At 34.5% G+C, this 18,392-nt stretch overlaps 1 protein-coding gene across 1 annotated transcript in view; it reads left to right on the forward strand.

The window, feature by feature from the left end:
• The window catches only part of NCAM2 (neural cell adhesion molecule 2), a 274,443-nt gene that overhangs the window by 204,610 nt on the left and 51,441 nt on the right, over positions 1-18,392 (forward strand). Inside the window, exon 12 of the mRNA XM_059873029.1 lies at positions 586-759. Within this exon, the coding sequence (XP_059729012.1) occupies positions 586-759 (174 nt within the window). The remainder of the gene's footprint in view (positions 1-585; positions 760-18,392) is intronic.

Here is an 18,392-nt window from a genome sequence, read left to right on the forward strand (position 1 = left end):
TTTCAACCTAATTTGTAAATTATTTCTCAAGCTGAGCAGAGGATAACCTTCCATTGATGTTCTTTCTTAGTAACTTGAAATCCAGTCTTTGAAAAAAGAAAAAGAGATTCATTTATTCAGAATTCAGAATTCCATAAAATGGCAACATTATTTATAAGGTTCTTTGTCATAAGCTTATTCAAAAGAATTTAGACTCTGAATGATCTAATTAGCTGTAACTGTTTGTTTTGTAAAATTTGATAGAAAGTTTGTTATTCTCTTTTACATAATTATATTGTCAACGACCTGATCTCTTACATTTTTATATGATAAAACTAGCTATTAAGAAAGATCATGTTATAAAAGAAAGGCAAAAATGGAAAATTTTTTTGCAGTAATTTAGCATATAAGGAAATTAATGTGGTTTTATTACAGCTCTGTAGTAGAAAGCTTAAGTTGTTACTCTAACACAAATGGTATTGCACCATGTTCAATATTAATTTTTTCTCCCTTGAAGGCTCTAAGGAGACTTGGGTGGGCAGATTATCAGCTGCTTAGCTCTGTCTGGTTGTTGCTGATTTTGAACCTGTGTTTGTGCTTTTGCAGATGTGCCATCAAATCCGTATGGAGTACGAGTTTTAGAGCTGTCCCAAACCACTGCCAAGGTTTCCTTCAATAAGCCAGACTCACATGGAGGTGTGCCCATTCACCACTACCAAGTGGATGTGAAAGAGGTAGCCTCGGAAACCTGGAAAATAGTTCGCTCCCATGGAGTTCAAAGTAAGTATACAAAAAATAAATGGAAGCATTTTAACTGAGAAGAATGTCCAAGGAAAATACTGTAAGTATTTCTCAACTCTTTCTTTATTTGTATTAGTCCAGTGGCTGCATCTCTGTATTAGTGCAGACCTCTCTACACCAGTTAGAAATAGTCCTGCAACTTTGTGAACTGTTCATTTTTTTCTTTTTCTAAATTACAATTCTATCCATTTTCCATGTCCAGCCAAAAGCCAGCTTTTGAAACTACACATTTCAAAGACAGTAGAAATGACATTGCATTTGAGAATGTGCATTATGTATGCAGCTAAATGAATAATTTTTAGTAGCTGTTATATAATATTTCATCCTGGGCACTAACTAATGATTGTGAGCTACTTTGTAACTTTCTACATATCTGTAAATATTCAAGATACCTGTTTCAAAAGCATAACATGTTTGTTCAATAAACATTAAATCCCCTCTAAAGGGGTATTTACTTACATGTCTCTTGGCAGAAAAAAGGACAAGCCTTCCCAAACAGACAAGAGTTCTTTAGGCCCCTGATGAGTTGGAGAGTTCACACAGAGTGAAGTTAACTCTTGTATCCAAATATGCCTTTTGTATTTTCAGTGCTACTTAAGGAAGCGTCAGCAGTTTTCTGATTAATACTTCAGCAGGTAAATGGTTTTGCAGTGATCAGCAGAGTCAAGGGAGACAAAATGTTGCAAATCTAATGTGTTCTCTCTTTCCCTTTCACATACTGTAATACAAAAAAATTCATTTTTCTCAGCTCAACACAATAACTATGTGTATAAATGTAATAATGTAAATCATAGTAACATTCATTTTATTCCAGTAAAGCTTGAATTTCTCTCAATACTAAAAGATCTAAAGAAGAATGTGCCGGCCCTCTATTTGCAGGGCAGGCACATTAATGAGTATTGGTGTACTTCCATTTTTTCATTCAATGTTGCAGATCAAGTTAGAGACTTTTGTTCTCACAGCTACTTCCTTCAATGCACTTGCAATAATTGTTTTCTGATATGAACTATATCAAATGGTAAAACCTGAAGTGACCAGTCTGCATAGTAGGATGCAACGTACTCAAATGAGTAAAAACCCAGTGACTGCAGAGTCAATCAGATGATTAATTTCATTGTAAAGCCAGAACAAACACGTGTCCTCAGTGTTAAATTTGCAAAAAACATATTCACCTCTCTCCCTACAAAACTTTCTTTTGTATTATTTCTGTTGATGGGAAGTTTATTAAAATATTAATTGATTACAATAGGAAAGATGTGTAATTTCACAGACCCTTGTTCCTGGAGTTGACTGGAGATGCCTTCTTCAAAAATTCACTTTCTTTTTGAAACGTTCTTTCAACATTGAGTGTTGTTGCTCACTTTGGAGATTTCTGTGTCACATGAATTGATTTTGGAATTATTTTGGTCCAAGACTGGTTTGAATTCTATGGTTCTAAAATTGGAGTAGAGTGACAGGTACAAATACCTGCAGTCCTTATGCAAATGTTGCGACCATGAGGGAGATTGTGAGCATTTAGGATCTCTGCTGCCACTCCTACTCATATTAAACAGTTCTTTGGCAGAGAGCTGTATTGCTTCCTGCATACTGTCTTATTATTTCCACACATCCTCCTTTGTATACTTTAGTCTCCTTTTTCTCATGGACAATTTCAGGGGGTATACCATCTTGCAAGCATGTGTTTTCCTCTACATTTCATTGTCTCCTAATTGTATGCTGAAAGGTTTTCTTGAGAAAACAAAATAGGTCACACTTACAATTTTGGACATATTAAAGATACCCCTTAGTAGCATAAGTTACCAAAAATTACTCCAAGTGATGACAAAAACTAGTAAATATGAATACAACTTGAAAAGACATCTTTGTCTACAAAGACTCATGCAGTAAATACATAAATATTGAAAGGACAGTGGGAAATATTAAAAATTAATACTACTTTCATAATTATTCATGATGTTTTCTGAAATCTCTACTGATATACCCCTGTATGGAAAGATTGAGACTATATATTCTGTATTTCTCTGAATTGCTCTCTGAACTATTTTAGAAATCAATAACTACTTCAGATTGTCAAACATTTACTAAACAGAAGACACATCTTGTTTTCATAAATCTTATTGAAGCTACATTATGTAGTTGTATAGGGAAATCAACAGTGACCTGATTTCATTTATCACAAGTCCTTGCAGCTATTCTATAATAAGTTGAAAATTTATTCTATTTGTGAAGAACTATAGGGCCAAACCAGAAAACCAAAACATCTTACCAAAGCACAAACAGAACAATCCAGAACAGAAAAAGCCTTTGCAAATGGAGATGTCAAAAAACAAAATTAGTGTCCTTTTTTAAAAATGAAATGTTGCTAAATTTAAATGGAAATTATTCTGGAATATTGAGTCTTTGCATGTTTCTTGGGCATTCAGAGGGTTTTAGCAGTTTTTCTAAAACATCCATTTAAAATTCTCTCCATGAGAGAATTTTACCCTACTTACAGTGTCATGTTAAAATAACCTTGAGATACTGTCTCCAAAATCCCTGTTTTCAATTCCTGAAATATTTTTCAAAGAAGCAAAACTTCTTTGTGTGAAGCTTCATTAGTGTGAAGGTGCTATTTTGTTTTATTTTGTTTTTATTTTTTCTTTCAGATTTTTGAGGCATTAAAGATACTTTATTAAAGGATAATAGCAAATACATGGTCTTGGGACAGTTTCTGATTGTGCTTAAGTAATGAAGAACCACTTTCCTAGCATGCCTCAACATCATCTCAGCTAAGAGGAGGATGTTTAGAATGCAGTCAGTTTTCTGTATCACCATTTGTAGTTGGATCATCATAATTTCCACACTCAGTCAATATTCCTTAATGGAAACCAAACCACTTTTTCCATCTGTCCACATTTTAGGGATGGTTTATGGCTGAGATTCAGATATAAATGCTGTTTACACAGGGACAGATAACTGCTTGCACATCTCAAGTGGTGGTGCATACATTATTCGTGGGTCATGATTTTTTCCCAGTAGTAAGTGACAAAATATTCTGAAATTTTACAGGATGTTTATTTATCAGTCACTTTTAACTCAGGAGGGGTAAAACTGCAGACTTTTCTTGCCACAATGTACAAATGTGCCAATTCCAAAAACACCATCAAGGGAAAGAGTCAGAAAAACTAACATGCAGGAAGATGTTGTACCTGGAAGAGTGTGAGAATTCCAATACAGGGATTTTCAAGGCTAAACTGTCTTCTGCTCCCTCTCTACTGTGACTTAAGGAAATAATGTAGCCGTCCTCATGTAGTAACAAAGAACAACCATAAAGTGATAAAATTAATGAAAAAGGCTTTTTTAAAATTAAACAAGCCTCACAGAAATGTGGCTACAGAAGCAAGTTTATAAATAAAGCATTAATAGGTGATTAATAGCTGTTTCAAAAACTTTTTTTTTGAGACTAATTGCTCCTAATGCTAGCAAGTCATTAATTTTCATTTGGTATGATCCAATAGCTATGTATAAAACCTTTTACAACTGAGACTATATTAGTTTTATTTGTATGAAAACCACAATAGATGCTAATCAAAGTTGTTAGGTATTCTTCTGTAATCAATCATCCAGTAAATACAAATAAGTTTAATCAGGATGATTAAGCAGTATGAAGTGGATTCTATGCAAATCCAGTCTGCAGTTCTCTGCATTTTCCCTTTTCTTCAACAAATCCCTCTAAAGGTGACTTTTGTCTCAAACTTTACTACTTTGAACTGTTTTCAGGTAAGGAGAAAATTCTAGTCTTGGAGCTGTAACCAGGAATATCTATTTCCCTGTTCTCTCCCCTTTGTCTTTTATAATGAAGAAGATTTCATTTGAAAGTCTGTGCTGATTGCAGCTATTGAAGCAGAGCACAGAAAGTGAAGCAATCATCTGATACACCAATTTCAGTCTATTAAGGGATTTAAAATCATAATCAACACTCTCATAATTCAGCAAGAGATCAGGGAGCAAATGGCAGTGAGATTTTTCTGCACTTTTTAGGTGCTCCTCTGAATATGAAAATAGTTTTGTAGAAGGCTACCAGCAAATCCAACTTTACAGTGGAGTTCTCTGTGGAGCAGAGTCCTAGGGGGAGGTGGGTGAGCAGGGAACAGTCCCCTCAGGGCCCAGACATTTATGATTCTGTCAGAAGTGAAAAGAAACCCACTAATCTTGAAGTAGCAGAAATGAAGATAGTAGTGGCAAGGAGAGTTTCCATCCTTTCACCCCACAGCTGGAAAATTCCTGAGTGTGGGAAGGTGCCCATCCACCATCAGCAAGTGGATATAACCATGGGTGAAGAGCATTTTCCAGGATTTCTTCTGTAGGCACAAAGAAACCAGTGACAAGCTGTAAAATTTGTACAATACATTTGTAAAAATTAGCTTTTACACAAATCCAAAGCACTTTGGAAGTGGGCTTGAAACCTGAAAAATGTGCACTCTCTGAAAACATTTGAGTGTCTTCAACAGGAATACAAAACACTTTATTTCCTTTGTTCTTTAATTTACAGGTGGACAGATAAAGATTTTTTTTTTCAGTGCATTGTTTATTTCTGAGTGAAATACCAAGAAAAAGCAGTCTCTGCATTTCTAGTGCAACTCAATTTGCTGTTGATAGAACAACAGGAGGAATACATTAAACACAGCCCCATATTCAGATTACTGTGGAATTTCACCTCTGGCATAGGTGGATGGCTGCCAGTCTTAGAGAAGAGAGGGGAATTGTGGAGCCAGTACACACACCCACACACCCACACACCCACACACATCCACACACACCCACACACATCCACACACACCTCCCACCTTTGTTTCCTCTGAACTACTTGTGTTTGGAAATTTTCAGATTCCAGATGACAGTTTAATTTTCCTATTTCTAAGTATTGATCTTGGGAATTTTTTAGGCAAAAATTTTAAATAATTAATTTTTAATTTTTAAAATTCAATTATTTATGTTTCATATGAAAACTTAATAAATTTGGAAGACTTCTTAAAGCAAGATTTTTCATTCATTGAGTTTAGAGACATCTGAGGAAGGTTCTAGTTTTCCTGAGTTTCTAGGGAAGTTGCTAATGTATAATGTGTAGAGAATTTAGAATTTCTTATATCAGGAACAATTCTACCAACATGAAATGATTGGATTTTAAAACTCAGAAATGTCTCATCTCATTTATTTTTCTGTGAAACAAAAACCTAAACAGACACAACAGAAAAACCCCCAAACCAAATCAACCAAACACAGACTCCCTAAAATAAGCAAACTAAGCCAACCAACCCACCAACCCAAAAAACCCACAAGCTCAAAGTCTTTGAACTTTACTGTCATCTCTAAGTATTGGCATTTTTTCACAAGATATTCTGTTGAGTTTCAACCCTTTTAGTGAAATTATCCCTGGAAGTATAGTTTAGCTCTTACAGGATACTAGCATAAAATAATGTCTATAATAGACAAATTATAGAAGCTAAATTTATACATATATTTCCAAACTATGAGGCAGAAAAAAGAAAGGAATAGAAAATCAACATATTATACAAGATGCTTTTTTGAATCTATATCTGTGTTTTGTATTTCAATGGTCAAGAATGGTTTTTTCATATTAGAGATTCTTCTTTGAATGGCAGAAAGCAGAAACTTTACAAATAATGTGCAAAGTATAATACTATTCAATAGTAAAGGTGTTACTTGTAAATATATTTTATGCAGTGATATCAAAATATACCAAAGATATCAACATATGTTTGTATTTCTTTAGTGACTATTTTATTGAAGGAGACAATAATTTTTGAAGCCTTGTGATAGCATAATCAGACTATGGGCAAGAAGAAGTGAAATATGTTTTTACAAGTTTCCATTTTAAGGTGAAATGAAAAGATGAAAAATATTTCTAGCTTAGAAATGCTGAAATATTTATTATTTCTTGAAGAAAAGAAAACCCTTGACAGGTGAACAAGTTGCATTATATTACTTTTCTGAAAAATAAACAGAGCATAAGGAAAACATCTGATCTTGTACAGCATCTTAAATATATGGAAATTGAAGAACAATAAATTTAAGATTTCAGTTTCAGCTAATAAGGAATTATCCAGTTACAAGGACTAATGCAAATACTTGCTTTCAACATAACTTTAGGTTTTTTCTCTCTGAGTTTTAACAACTTACAACTCAAATCTGAAATAACTAATCCTTTGTAATTTCACATTCAAATCTCAGCAGGTTCTGTTTACTTCCTTTTTCATCTGAGTACACTACATTTCATGTACTTCATGAAATTCTAGAATAATTTAGCTTCCTAAATTCCTAAAGGTCCCAAAAGGATCCTTATCATCATCAGCTCCAACTCCCCCAGAATGCAGCAGGGCCAAATTCCAAGTTTTGCTCGGGCTTTGCCCTGAGTTCTAAATGTCTCTGTGGATGGAAATTCCATATTTAGAAGTTTGCTTTTGAAATTAGTGGGTTTTTTTTTCAAACCAGGTCCTGTCTCTACTATTTTATTCACATACATTTAACTGGGTTTTAAGGTGCATTGTAGAAGATAAGTGTTTTCTCTTACCCAAGACCTCTTCTTAAATTACTGTGCTGTGTGTTCTGCCTGGTACTGCTGCTCCTTTTACTACACATGTCCTTGAAGTTAGAGGAAGTTATGTACATGCCCGTGTTGATGAGGTAATCAAAATTTAAAGTCCCCTCCTTCTATATTGTGCTATTTAGTTTTGAATTGTCTGTACCAATGAGAAGGTACCAATAATGTAGGCGGCTCACAATAAAAGTTCTAAGTAAAAAAAAAAAATAAACCAGTAAATTGAAACAAGGTCATTCCATTTTCTCTTTTACATTTTTAATAGAAATAGATATAGAAATAGATATAGATATAGATAGACATAGATATAGATTCGATATAGAAATAGAAATAGAAATAGAAATAGATATATATAGATATAGATATATAGATATATAGATATAGATATAGATAGATATAGATATAGATGATACAGGATATAGATAACATTCCAAACTCTGAAGAGGTGTTTTGGTTTTTTTGGGAGGGGGGAATGTTGGGGTTTTGGGGGATTTTGTTTTTGTCTGTGCAGATCAGTTTTTTGGGTAAAACTTCTAAATTTCATTTTATGTCCTTAAGCAGAACATTTTGGTGGACGTTATATAAAAAAAAAAAATTTTTCAAAAGACTTCAGAATTTTATTGAATCATAGAACTATAGGCTGGTTTGGGTTGGAAGGGAGCTTAAAGCTCATCTCATTCCAAACCCTCTGCCACAGGCAGGGACACCTTCCACTAGACCAGGTCGCTCAGAGCCCCATCCAGAATGGAGCTAGGGGCCCCATCCTTGAGCGCTTTCAGGGATGAGGTGTCCACATCTTCTCTAGGAGACTTGTGCCAGTGCCTCACTGCCCTCATAGGGAAGAATTTCTGCCTAGATTTCCCCTGAGGTTTCAGAAACACCATTATGGTAGAAGTTATTCTTTCCTATTATAAAACAAAGCAATTACTATCTCCTATTATTGAAATTGAGAGTTGACCTAATAGACAGATTAGTAAGAATTCATGTGAATTACCTCTTAGGTTGCAGGTTTTGTATTTACTGCTTCTTTTGTATTAAGCATGAAAGTATGTACCCCACTGATTACTGAAACAGTTTCCCAGTGTAACAATACTTAACCATTAAACCAGGAAGATTTTCAAATATATTCCTGAGAAATACAAGCCCATATAATTAAATAATTTTCCTAATGAGTTTAATGATTAAGGAGAAAATATCTGTATAATATATCTGTATAATTGTAGATCAAACAGAAATAAATTGCAAATAGCTCAGTGGGCTAAGTCAGCACTCAAAATTATTTCAAAGCTAAAAATCTTCAAGGCAGAATCCATTAATTTCTACTGCAAGCTGCAAAAGCAGAAGGAAAAATGCCTTCATCAACCTGTCCCGGGGGAAAGTGCATCTTGAGACATTTAATTTCTTGTCATATCTGGCAGATTTGACTCGTTATGGCATGAATTGTGATCACATTCAGTTCAACAATAACAGTTACTATTCATGAGGAGTGTTTATGCCTTTCTGGAGTACTATGTATGTACACCACAAATCTAGAGGTACCTGAAGACTCAGAAGTTTTTGTCCCTGTTAAATGATAGGAGAAGCCATTCAGAAAAAAAATTCTATTTCTTGAATTGAGCTTTAGGATATGGTGCATCATTTATCAGATGTTAGGCAGGCAGTTTAAGAACAGCAAAATCATGGATCAAAAGCCCCTATAAGGCTACACCCCAAAAGTATATTGTTGCTTTATACCCAACTTTTTTATTATGTCATATTTATTATCATTGTCAAATTGACTAAAATTAGTGTTTTCATTTAAGAAATTGCCCATTTTCAGTTGGCAGTAATTGTATTTATTTTCAAAAAAATTGTGGATTATTCCCCTTATTGGTTAATATCTAATGATAGTATTGATAAGCCTAAACTCTTCTTTTTTCAAAATAAACTGAGTATTTAGTTTGATTCAAAAATAGTTTTCTCAACTTAAAACCTGCTTTGAAGTTACAAGAAGCCAGGAATTGCATATATATATATATATATATATATATATATATATATATATATATATGTATATGTATATGTATGTATGTGTATATACATATATAGATATATAGAGATATATATATATATACACACACACTATTAAGCTATAGTGTTGTAAGACTTGGTACAATTAATATGAATAAAAAGTGCTTAATTTTTTTAAGAAAATCTTATTTCTTGGGATAAAATGGCATTATGTGATTTCCCAATAAAATTTTCAATGGCAAGTTGTTATAAAAAAAATGAAAGTGAAAGAATGTATGCAGTTTTGTAACTACTATAGGCTACAAATAAATGTGAGGACAAAGACCACTTTTTATCCAGTTTATTTTGTGTATACCTCTGCATGCAAGAAAGTTATTCAGCTCTTTAATTCTCTCTTTATACTGATTTTGGCCTCCATCCAAATCTTTGCTGTAAAAGTCTCTTGTGGTTGAAAAGGTTGAACTGTAAATAAATGTCTTAAACTAAATTATAGGAATGGATTAGAGAAGTGTAAAGGGAAAACGATGTTTAAACATTTCAGGTTTTTATACAGACCTGAAACATCAGGAGAATGAGATGTACTTTTCACATTTAAAGGTGAATAAAATGTCATGAGAAGTGAAGAGAATCCAGACAATTTACTGCACAGCATGAGTTCATAACTAAAAGCAACTGAGTTTTATGCAGATATAACCACTATATGAACTTACTCTTTTTTTCCTGGTAATTCTGTGTTTGTAATTGCATTTGGTCAACCAGTCAAAGCTCATTGCACAGAGTGGTTTATGGTTTTCTCAAGACAGAGACTTAAAAAATCTGTAGGAACAAATGGAAGATACTTTGATTGCAAGAGTATGTAGTAAATATTTTATTAAGAAATTAAATGGATAATCAGTCATTCCAAATGTATTTCACCTGGTGCTGTTGTGATAACTCTGGTCTATTTCCTATTTAGACCTTTCAGGCTTTTCATAACTGCACACTCTCAAGTAAATTTATGGTGAACAGCTGATCTGATGTAAAGGTCTTGCTGACGTGGCTTGTAAAGGTAAATCTTGTTAAGCAGAGAGTGATGCAGTGCAGTAGTGAGTATGAAGAACTGATAAATGAGACACATGGTGCAGCTGCAAATTTTGCCTTTCAAGTGTATTGTATTCATCCACATTTATTGTACATTGCTTGTCTACTTAGAGAAAGATAAGGTACATTTACAGAATATTTATGTGTATATAAACTTCTGCTGCACTTTGTAATACAAAATAGAGATGTGCTCCAGGATGACAGAGTATTCTTTAAGTATTTTCAAGGTCATTGAAAGACAGAGTGGTTATGAATAGAGCTCTCCTTCAGCCACATACAAGAATGAGGAGCAGAACAATAGCAGAGCCCTATCTGTCTTACATTTCACAGTCTCTTTAAATTAACCTCTTTTTTATGACTTTTTTCTGTCTCCCCATTTCTTTTTTCATTGGTAAGAAATATATTATAGTATTCAGGAGTAGGATAGGGATGAGGAAGAAAGTTAGGAAGGAAAATTATCCTTGCATGTAAGAAGCAAAAGAACAGTTCTTGAAATCATCATTCATGTCAGCCTTGAGGGCTTTCTGTTTACAGAGTAGGGAATGTTTGGAAAGACACATTTGGGATCATGAAAATGGCCTCTGTGGAGATAGCAGAAATCAGGAGCTGCTTTATTCTTTTTTCAAGTGGTGGTGGTTCAGTTTCTGCCAACTCCTGAATTGGGAAACAGAGCAAGCAGACTTTCTTTTCACTTTGCATGCTCCAGACTTGAAAAGTGCGAGAGGCTTAGAGGAGTGAAAGACAGAAGTCCTGTCTCAGAACCTGCTTCTTAGGCAGCTCCAAGGCTGCAGCAACTTATGTGAGCAAAGTCATACATATTTTACATATTCTGTTAATTACTGTTAGGAAGTAGAAATAAAGTGAAATTTAAAATGTTGGCATTTTAAATAGCAGTCTTAATTGAGAGACAAGTCTTGCTAACATACATGAATTTACCTATGAGAAATTCTCTGCTTCTCTAAGCATAGTATTTAAAATATTCATTCCCTGTCCTCTCAGGTATTCCTTTGGCATACCATTGAGAACTTCTGAATTCTCAACATCTGTTTTGTTTCACTGTAAGAATACTGACATATTTGTATTATTGGGTAGTTTAGGTCCATCTGGTTAAGGAAAGCCACATCTAATTTGTATATAATAACACAGTACAGTCTTGTAACACCAAAAGAAAACTAGTGAATTGTATTTTGCTACGCAAAACATCCTAAATATGTTGTTATGCCTTATAGGAAAAAGAAATTGTCTTTTAGCTCTGCAGAACTTTGCTGACAATAGGAAGTAGGTGCAGTTGTTAAAAGTTATTATTTCCTTAGACTTTGGAGGCATTTTGGTTACAACACCCCCCTGCAGTTCTGCAAGCTGAGGCAGTGGCTGGAAAGATGCTGAGAGGAAAAGGACCTGGGGGTACTGGTCAGCAGTGACTGAACATGAGCCAGCTGTGCCCAGGTGGCCAAGAAGGCCAGTGGCACCTGGCCTGGATCAGCAATAGTGTGGCAGCAGGACCAGGGCAGGGATTGTCCTCTGTGCTGGGTGGACGCTGGTGAGACCACACCTGGAGTCCTGTGTTCATTTTTGGGCTCCTCACTGCCAGAAGGACATTGAGGGGCTGGAGTGTGTACAGAGAAGGACAGCAGAGCTGGGGAAGGGCCTGGAGCACAAGTCCAGTGAGGGAGCTGGGGGTGTTTGATGTGGAGAAAAGGAGGCTCAGGGATGAATTTCTCCTTCCCTACAACTCCCTGAAAGGAGGCTGTTGCCAGGTGGGGGACAATCTCCTCTCCCAGGCAATTAGTGACAGGCCAAGGGGACAGAGTCTTAAACTGCAGCAGGGGAAGTTCAGGCTGAACATCACAAAGAATTTATTTTATTCAAAGGGTTGTTAACTTTGGAACAGACTGCCCAGGGATTCTGATGGAGTCACCATCCCTGGAGTTGTGCAAGAAACAAATGGATGTGGCAGCTGACAAAGTTGCAATCAGTCAGAGCTTGGACTCGACCTCAGAGATCTTTTCCAACTAAAGAGATTCTGTGACTTTTTGTTGGTTTTTTCCTTTGGGTTTTGTTTTGGTTTGGTTTTGTTAATTTGGGTGGGTGTTTGTTTGTGGGGTTGTCACTCTGATATTTTTTGAAAAATGCCTTTTCCAAGATTTCTTCTTCTGGGAAGATGAGAAGCTTCAGCTTCTCTGTGTTTTGCTGCTCTGGAATGTGGTCTGGAGATTGTTTATACAAACATGTGAATTGTTTTTAATTAATAACCAATCACCATCAGCTGTGTCACACTCTGAGGAAGTCACGAGCTTTCATTATCATTCTTGTTTAGCCTTCTGATGTATCTTTTCTCTCTTTCTTTAGTATAGTTTTAGTATAGCATTCTTTAATATAACATCATATCATAAAATAATAATTCAGCCTTCTAAGAACATGGAGTCAGATTCTCATCTCTTCACCTTGTCCTGAGGATCCTCACAAACACCACATGGGGGTTTTTTGGTTTTTTTTGATTAAAAGAGAATATATTTAGCGCAATAACCAGTGACTAGTTCAGGATAAGTTGCTAGTTTAGATCTGAGTTTCAAGCTGATATATTAAATCAGTCACCAGGATCTTCAGATGACAAACTGTGTGGATTTACTACCATGACCTAGTGTATTCACATTCAACAGAACATATCCCAGGTGCACCACAGGAACTAGTGGGGCCTCGTGCTTAGAAGAGGCAGCTTTTGTCTGCTGTGAATTCAGGAGAAGCCTACCTCACCTTCTGCCAGGATCTTTCAGTTACAAAGAATTCATGGATAGAGTTTTGAATGTAGGAGACCATTTTCAACTGCAGCTTTGTGTTGCAAATTTCAAACGGGATGGAACTCACAACAGAAACTCCGCTGTAGGAAAACCTTAAAAAAAAAAAAAAAAAAAAAAAAAAAAAAAAAAAAAGGAGCAGGAAAAACACTGACATACCAGTAATTCTTTCTGCCCTGCAAGGGAGAGTGAGAGATTCTAGTTTCTGCTTCTGCCAGGTATGACTACTGGGATAGGATGCAGTTTGATTTATACAACTGAGGAATGAAACAAAGTGATATAGGTGCAGCCAGAGTAGAGGATAAGAAGGTATACATTCATAACTAACTCTTCCCTCCCCCCTCAAAGTATACTTCCTTCTTCAATAATCCAGGTTAGATTCCAAACTTTGATTTAAAACAGGGAATACATAGTAGCTTTGCTTACAAGCTAACCATGAACATATTTTTGTAGTCTTTTAATAAATGATCTCTTTTTTTTTTTTCTGGGTTGTCTCCCATTCACCATTCTTTTCTGCCTTGAAGGGTATTCAGAAAGAGAAAAAACAATGGGATAAATGACAGTTTGAATTATCTTAATAAGGGCATTGATTGCCCCTCTGCATTGAGATTACAACAGTTATTCCTTTACTACCTCTTGTAGTATTTTGTGTTCACTCAATAAAGTATTACTCACTTAGATGTCTTAATTCTGCTGTCTTTCTGTGTTCATATTGCCAGGGTAAGTTCAATGTATTCAATGGCCTTGTATTTTTTCTTACAGGATAATTTTAAAACTAGTCTCTACAGAAAGTAAATTTGATAAATGAAAATGTTTAACTTAATCAGGTTTTATATCTAGCAGTAAAATTTGTACTACTAAAATTGCAGCAATTATAGTGACATAAATATTTAACAATGAACCCTGCTGAGAACATTAGTCATATGTTAGAAAGCATTTTGAACAATACTTTCTTTTCACATCATGAAGGGAATATCTGGTAGAAGTCCAAATCCCCATTGATTTCACTGCATTCATTTATTGTTTCATTAAACTTTTTAGTATAGTCCTTTTCAAGTTTCTGGCTGCTTCTCCAAGCAAAATCTTACCATTAGAAATATTTTTTGTACAATAGTTTTATAGCAGAGGGCAAAATGTTCCAAAATCCAAGATAGCATTCCCCTTTCTAGAATCAGAAAATTTGGTTGGCAGGAATATCTGGTATTTATCTGGTCCAACCTCCTGCTTGAATCAAGACTACTGCTGGTCTTAGATCAGATCAGGTGTGGTTTTGTCTAACTCACTCTCAAGTCCCAGGGATGGAGATTCCTCAGCCTATTGTCTAGAAATGACCTGTTTCAGTGCTTCATGTCTCTCCCAGTGTATCAGTATTTCTAATACCTGGACTGAGCATGCCAAAAAAACCCAAAAAAGTGCAGTCACTTTGTCTAAGGACTGTGCTAAAGTTCACCAGTCTCCATGAGATGCAGAATTTGTATTGACCAAATTAATGCTTCTAAATGCTGTGACAGGAAACTGTTAGCCATCACTGACTGTTGTTTAAGTGATTGTCTGATAATTTGCAACACTGCAAAACACTGACAATGCTGTGAACACATACAGAAAAAATTATAAAATATTTCTTAAAAATTTGTTCCAAAACACTTAATAAATAAATAAAATTCAGAGCTAATGAGTACTGGGATGATACCTGACACTTTAAAAGAGCTAATTCAAAGAGCATTTGTTTTTGAAATGTATTTGAATTGTGTGATTTTGAAGCTGAGAATGTTTTTCCATTTTTACCTGTTGCATTCTGTGAAGACTTTTTTCATCCAGGATGCCTTTGTTTAGTTTAACAAGATCTTCTTACAGGGAATATCAGTTGTTTCAAGCACTCCCTATCCTGGTGATACTGAACTTTATATTTAGTGGTATTTATGAAGTTTTTAATCACACATTCTTTCTCGTCTCCTTTTCCTCTTCCATTTCCTTCTCTCTTTTTCCTTTCCTATTCTTTGACTTGAATTTTCCTTTCCTTTAATATCCACAAGTGCCTTTTATGGAAGTTGACTGCATTTTTAAAGATTTGGTATTAGGCAGCTGACTTGGTCATCATAAAGTTAGTCAAAGAAATATATGAATAAAAACTGAGAGAAAGAGGTTTTAAAGAGTGTGTGTTTGAAATATAAATGCCATTGTAATGGTGATGGGAAACAGAATCTGTCAAAGCAAGATCCTGGTTTCCCATGATTACTGATAGGATGCTAACCAGTAATCAGTACAAGTGGCAGGATTCTTTCATGAAATATTTGATTTTATCGTCAAATCAGTATAACAGAAAAAATTGAAGAAGATATCAAGATAATATGGTTTATTTTATCATTTGAAGTGCAGATCTTTTTTATAAACATATAGCCTCAAAATAATACATGCATTCACTTTTTTTTTTCTTTAATTACTGCATAGGTGATTTATTTTGTATGCAATTCCTGAAAGAGTGTTTCTATTCTGAATAAAGCTGTAGAAGGTTTACTGATGCTATAATCTATCTCAATGCATTGCTTTTGTTCCAGGAATGTTTTCTTTTGTTCCCTGTGGGCTCTGCTGTTTTTTTTTTAATCAGAAAGGGTGTTTTTTTAAATAAATGAACTTCTAAAGCAAATCTGTTCATTTTTATACTTGAAGTTTGTTAAATAAAGAACCCCATCTTCTGGATTCATGATGTTTCAATATATTATAAATTATGTTATCAATCCACAAATTTTCTCTTTTCTAGGCACTTTAGTTTACACTCCTGCTTGCTTTATTTTCATTAATTTATAGTACTGTGCATTTTGTAATTATGATTTTCCCATGGATTACTTAACCTTTTCTGACTACTTTTTTTTTCAGTAGAAATAGGTATCAAAGAAAATCCTTAAATAGGGATGCTTCTTTTGGTTCAGTTTGTATAGTGATATCTCAAAATCCAGCCCAGTAAAATTAAAAATTAAATACATGGAAGAAAGGAGCTTAGCATGGTAATTGTGTTTTAATGTGTTATATATTAATATTAATAAAAATTTTACAGCTATTTTTTGCCAAATGCATTTTTAATATCAGCTACTGAAAAGTGTTTTGTAAAGAAATTACTCATGTTACTGAACATTAGATTATATTAATTATACCTGATCTACTGCACTGTGTATCTTTATTCATGGGTTTTTATTTGTATTCACAGTTAAATGAATGGCTAATTCATTTAACTTTTATTCCTAAATAATATAATAATTATACATTATAGTGCATAGAAAGATGGAAATTCCAGGAACAGAAACATTTTATCTGATTATTAAAATGGTGACATTTGTTTCTGGTGTTTTAGTGAATTACTGAAAGTTAGATATTGTCACCAATTTATGCCAGTGATTTCACTGACAGTATGATTTGCTATGATTATCTTTATTTCATAGAATGTGCAACGTGAAATATTTTCATTATTAAAGTTCATTTATTTGTGTTAGCTGAATTCTGACAGTTATAGCTAGATGCTTGAATGAGTACCTATGAAATTAATTGTTATTTGTGCCAGGCAGACAGATGGAACTGAGACAGCCTGTCTGTTTCTGCATATGAATTAACATTTTGTCTATTGTGTAGCAAAATCCTTTTTTTTATTTTTTCCCCTGTATTTCTCCCCCGTGGCAATTTCTAACTTCATTCTGTCAATATTTCTGTAAGCTAACTGTGAGTCTCAGCTAGAAAAAAGAGGTTATATACTCTTCCTCCTACTGTGCAAACACATAGAATAAACAAAACAGTTGTTGCTCATCCCAGGCAGACAGATTTTGGGCGAAGTTCTTCATATTCTGTGACATCTACAAGAGTCTTAGACATTTGTACAAAACCTTATTACTTTATCACCTTAAGTTGCTCACTGCTGTCTTCCCATGACTTTTTCTCCTGCCCTTAAAAGAACATGAATCATCATCACAAAGAGAAACCTGTTTGAGCTTCATAAAAATGCTATTTTTTTTTCCCTCTGAAAGAGATTCAGGTATTTCCAGGGGACTCAGTTTTTCCTTGAGAGTAGTAAAATAATGAGTAATAGGTGCAGCAAAGTGCTGTTAAATCAAAACCACTTATTAACAGGCACAGTAGTCAGGCTGCAGACATCCTCTGCCGTAATGTAGATGCAGATTAAAGGGAGAGAAATAAGAAAAAGAACCCCAAACCATCCTCAAATTTGTAATGCTTCTTTGACAGAAATTTCACTCTGCCACCACAATCTCACATATATAGGAGTGAAGATGCTGTTTCAGCAACAATTTCTCAGCTGCTTTGTTTCAAAATAAATTTATATCCTCCTTCAGTTAGATCTGACATCCTCAGGGGATTGAATCTGGAACTGGAATAACATTGTTCTGTGCAGCAGATCCCTCTCCAATGAGAGCAATGTAACAATTGCTATTTCTGTTAATTAACCTCATATGAGATCCACTTTGGGATTAATGTAGAGGAACTGTACTGCAAGCTCCCCTAAGCTTCTTTTCCTTGGTGGTGGTTTATGTAATATATCACAATTCTTGGAAGGTTTCTGAGGCAGATTACTTCAGTGAAAAGAGAGTTTAATATGCCAGACATTTTTCCTCTCATTCTGCTGTAATAAAGTAACATAAACAACCTACCCTGGACCAGAGAAGCAGCTGGGGAATTTTGTTTTGGTTTTACTGACTTGGATTTATAGTACAATTTATTTCACAAGAAATCTTGTGTTAGATGTTCCTTTCCCATGGTTCATTTTGACAGCGGTTAAAATTCTGAGACAATAAAAGGAAGTTTTCTAGATGAAATGCTTGCAAGCTGTATTTTAAATAGTATGAAGTTCTGCATTTTTTCTAGCTAACATATTTCTGTGGGGTTTTGTTCTGCACTGAGTTAATTTTTTCAATTTATTAAATTTGCTGGCAAATTACAAGAATCTGTATAATAAAAAAAGGACTTTATACTTAATGTTGCTTAAACATTAGGATTAACCTATTATCACATATTAGGTTAAACTTATTATTTATTCAGTAAAATTAAATTCTTTTCTTGTTTTGTGTTTCTTTTTAACTTCTGGTTGACAAAATTTAAAAAACCCAATCAAACTAGCAACAATATTTGTG

Source organism: Haemorhous mexicanus, chromosome 2, assembly GCF_027477595.1.
Source record: "Haemorhous mexicanus isolate bHaeMex1 chromosome 2, bHaeMex1.pri, whole genome shotgun sequence".
Taxonomy (NCBI): Eukaryota; Metazoa; Chordata; class Aves; order Passeriformes; family Fringillidae; genus Haemorhous; species Haemorhous mexicanus.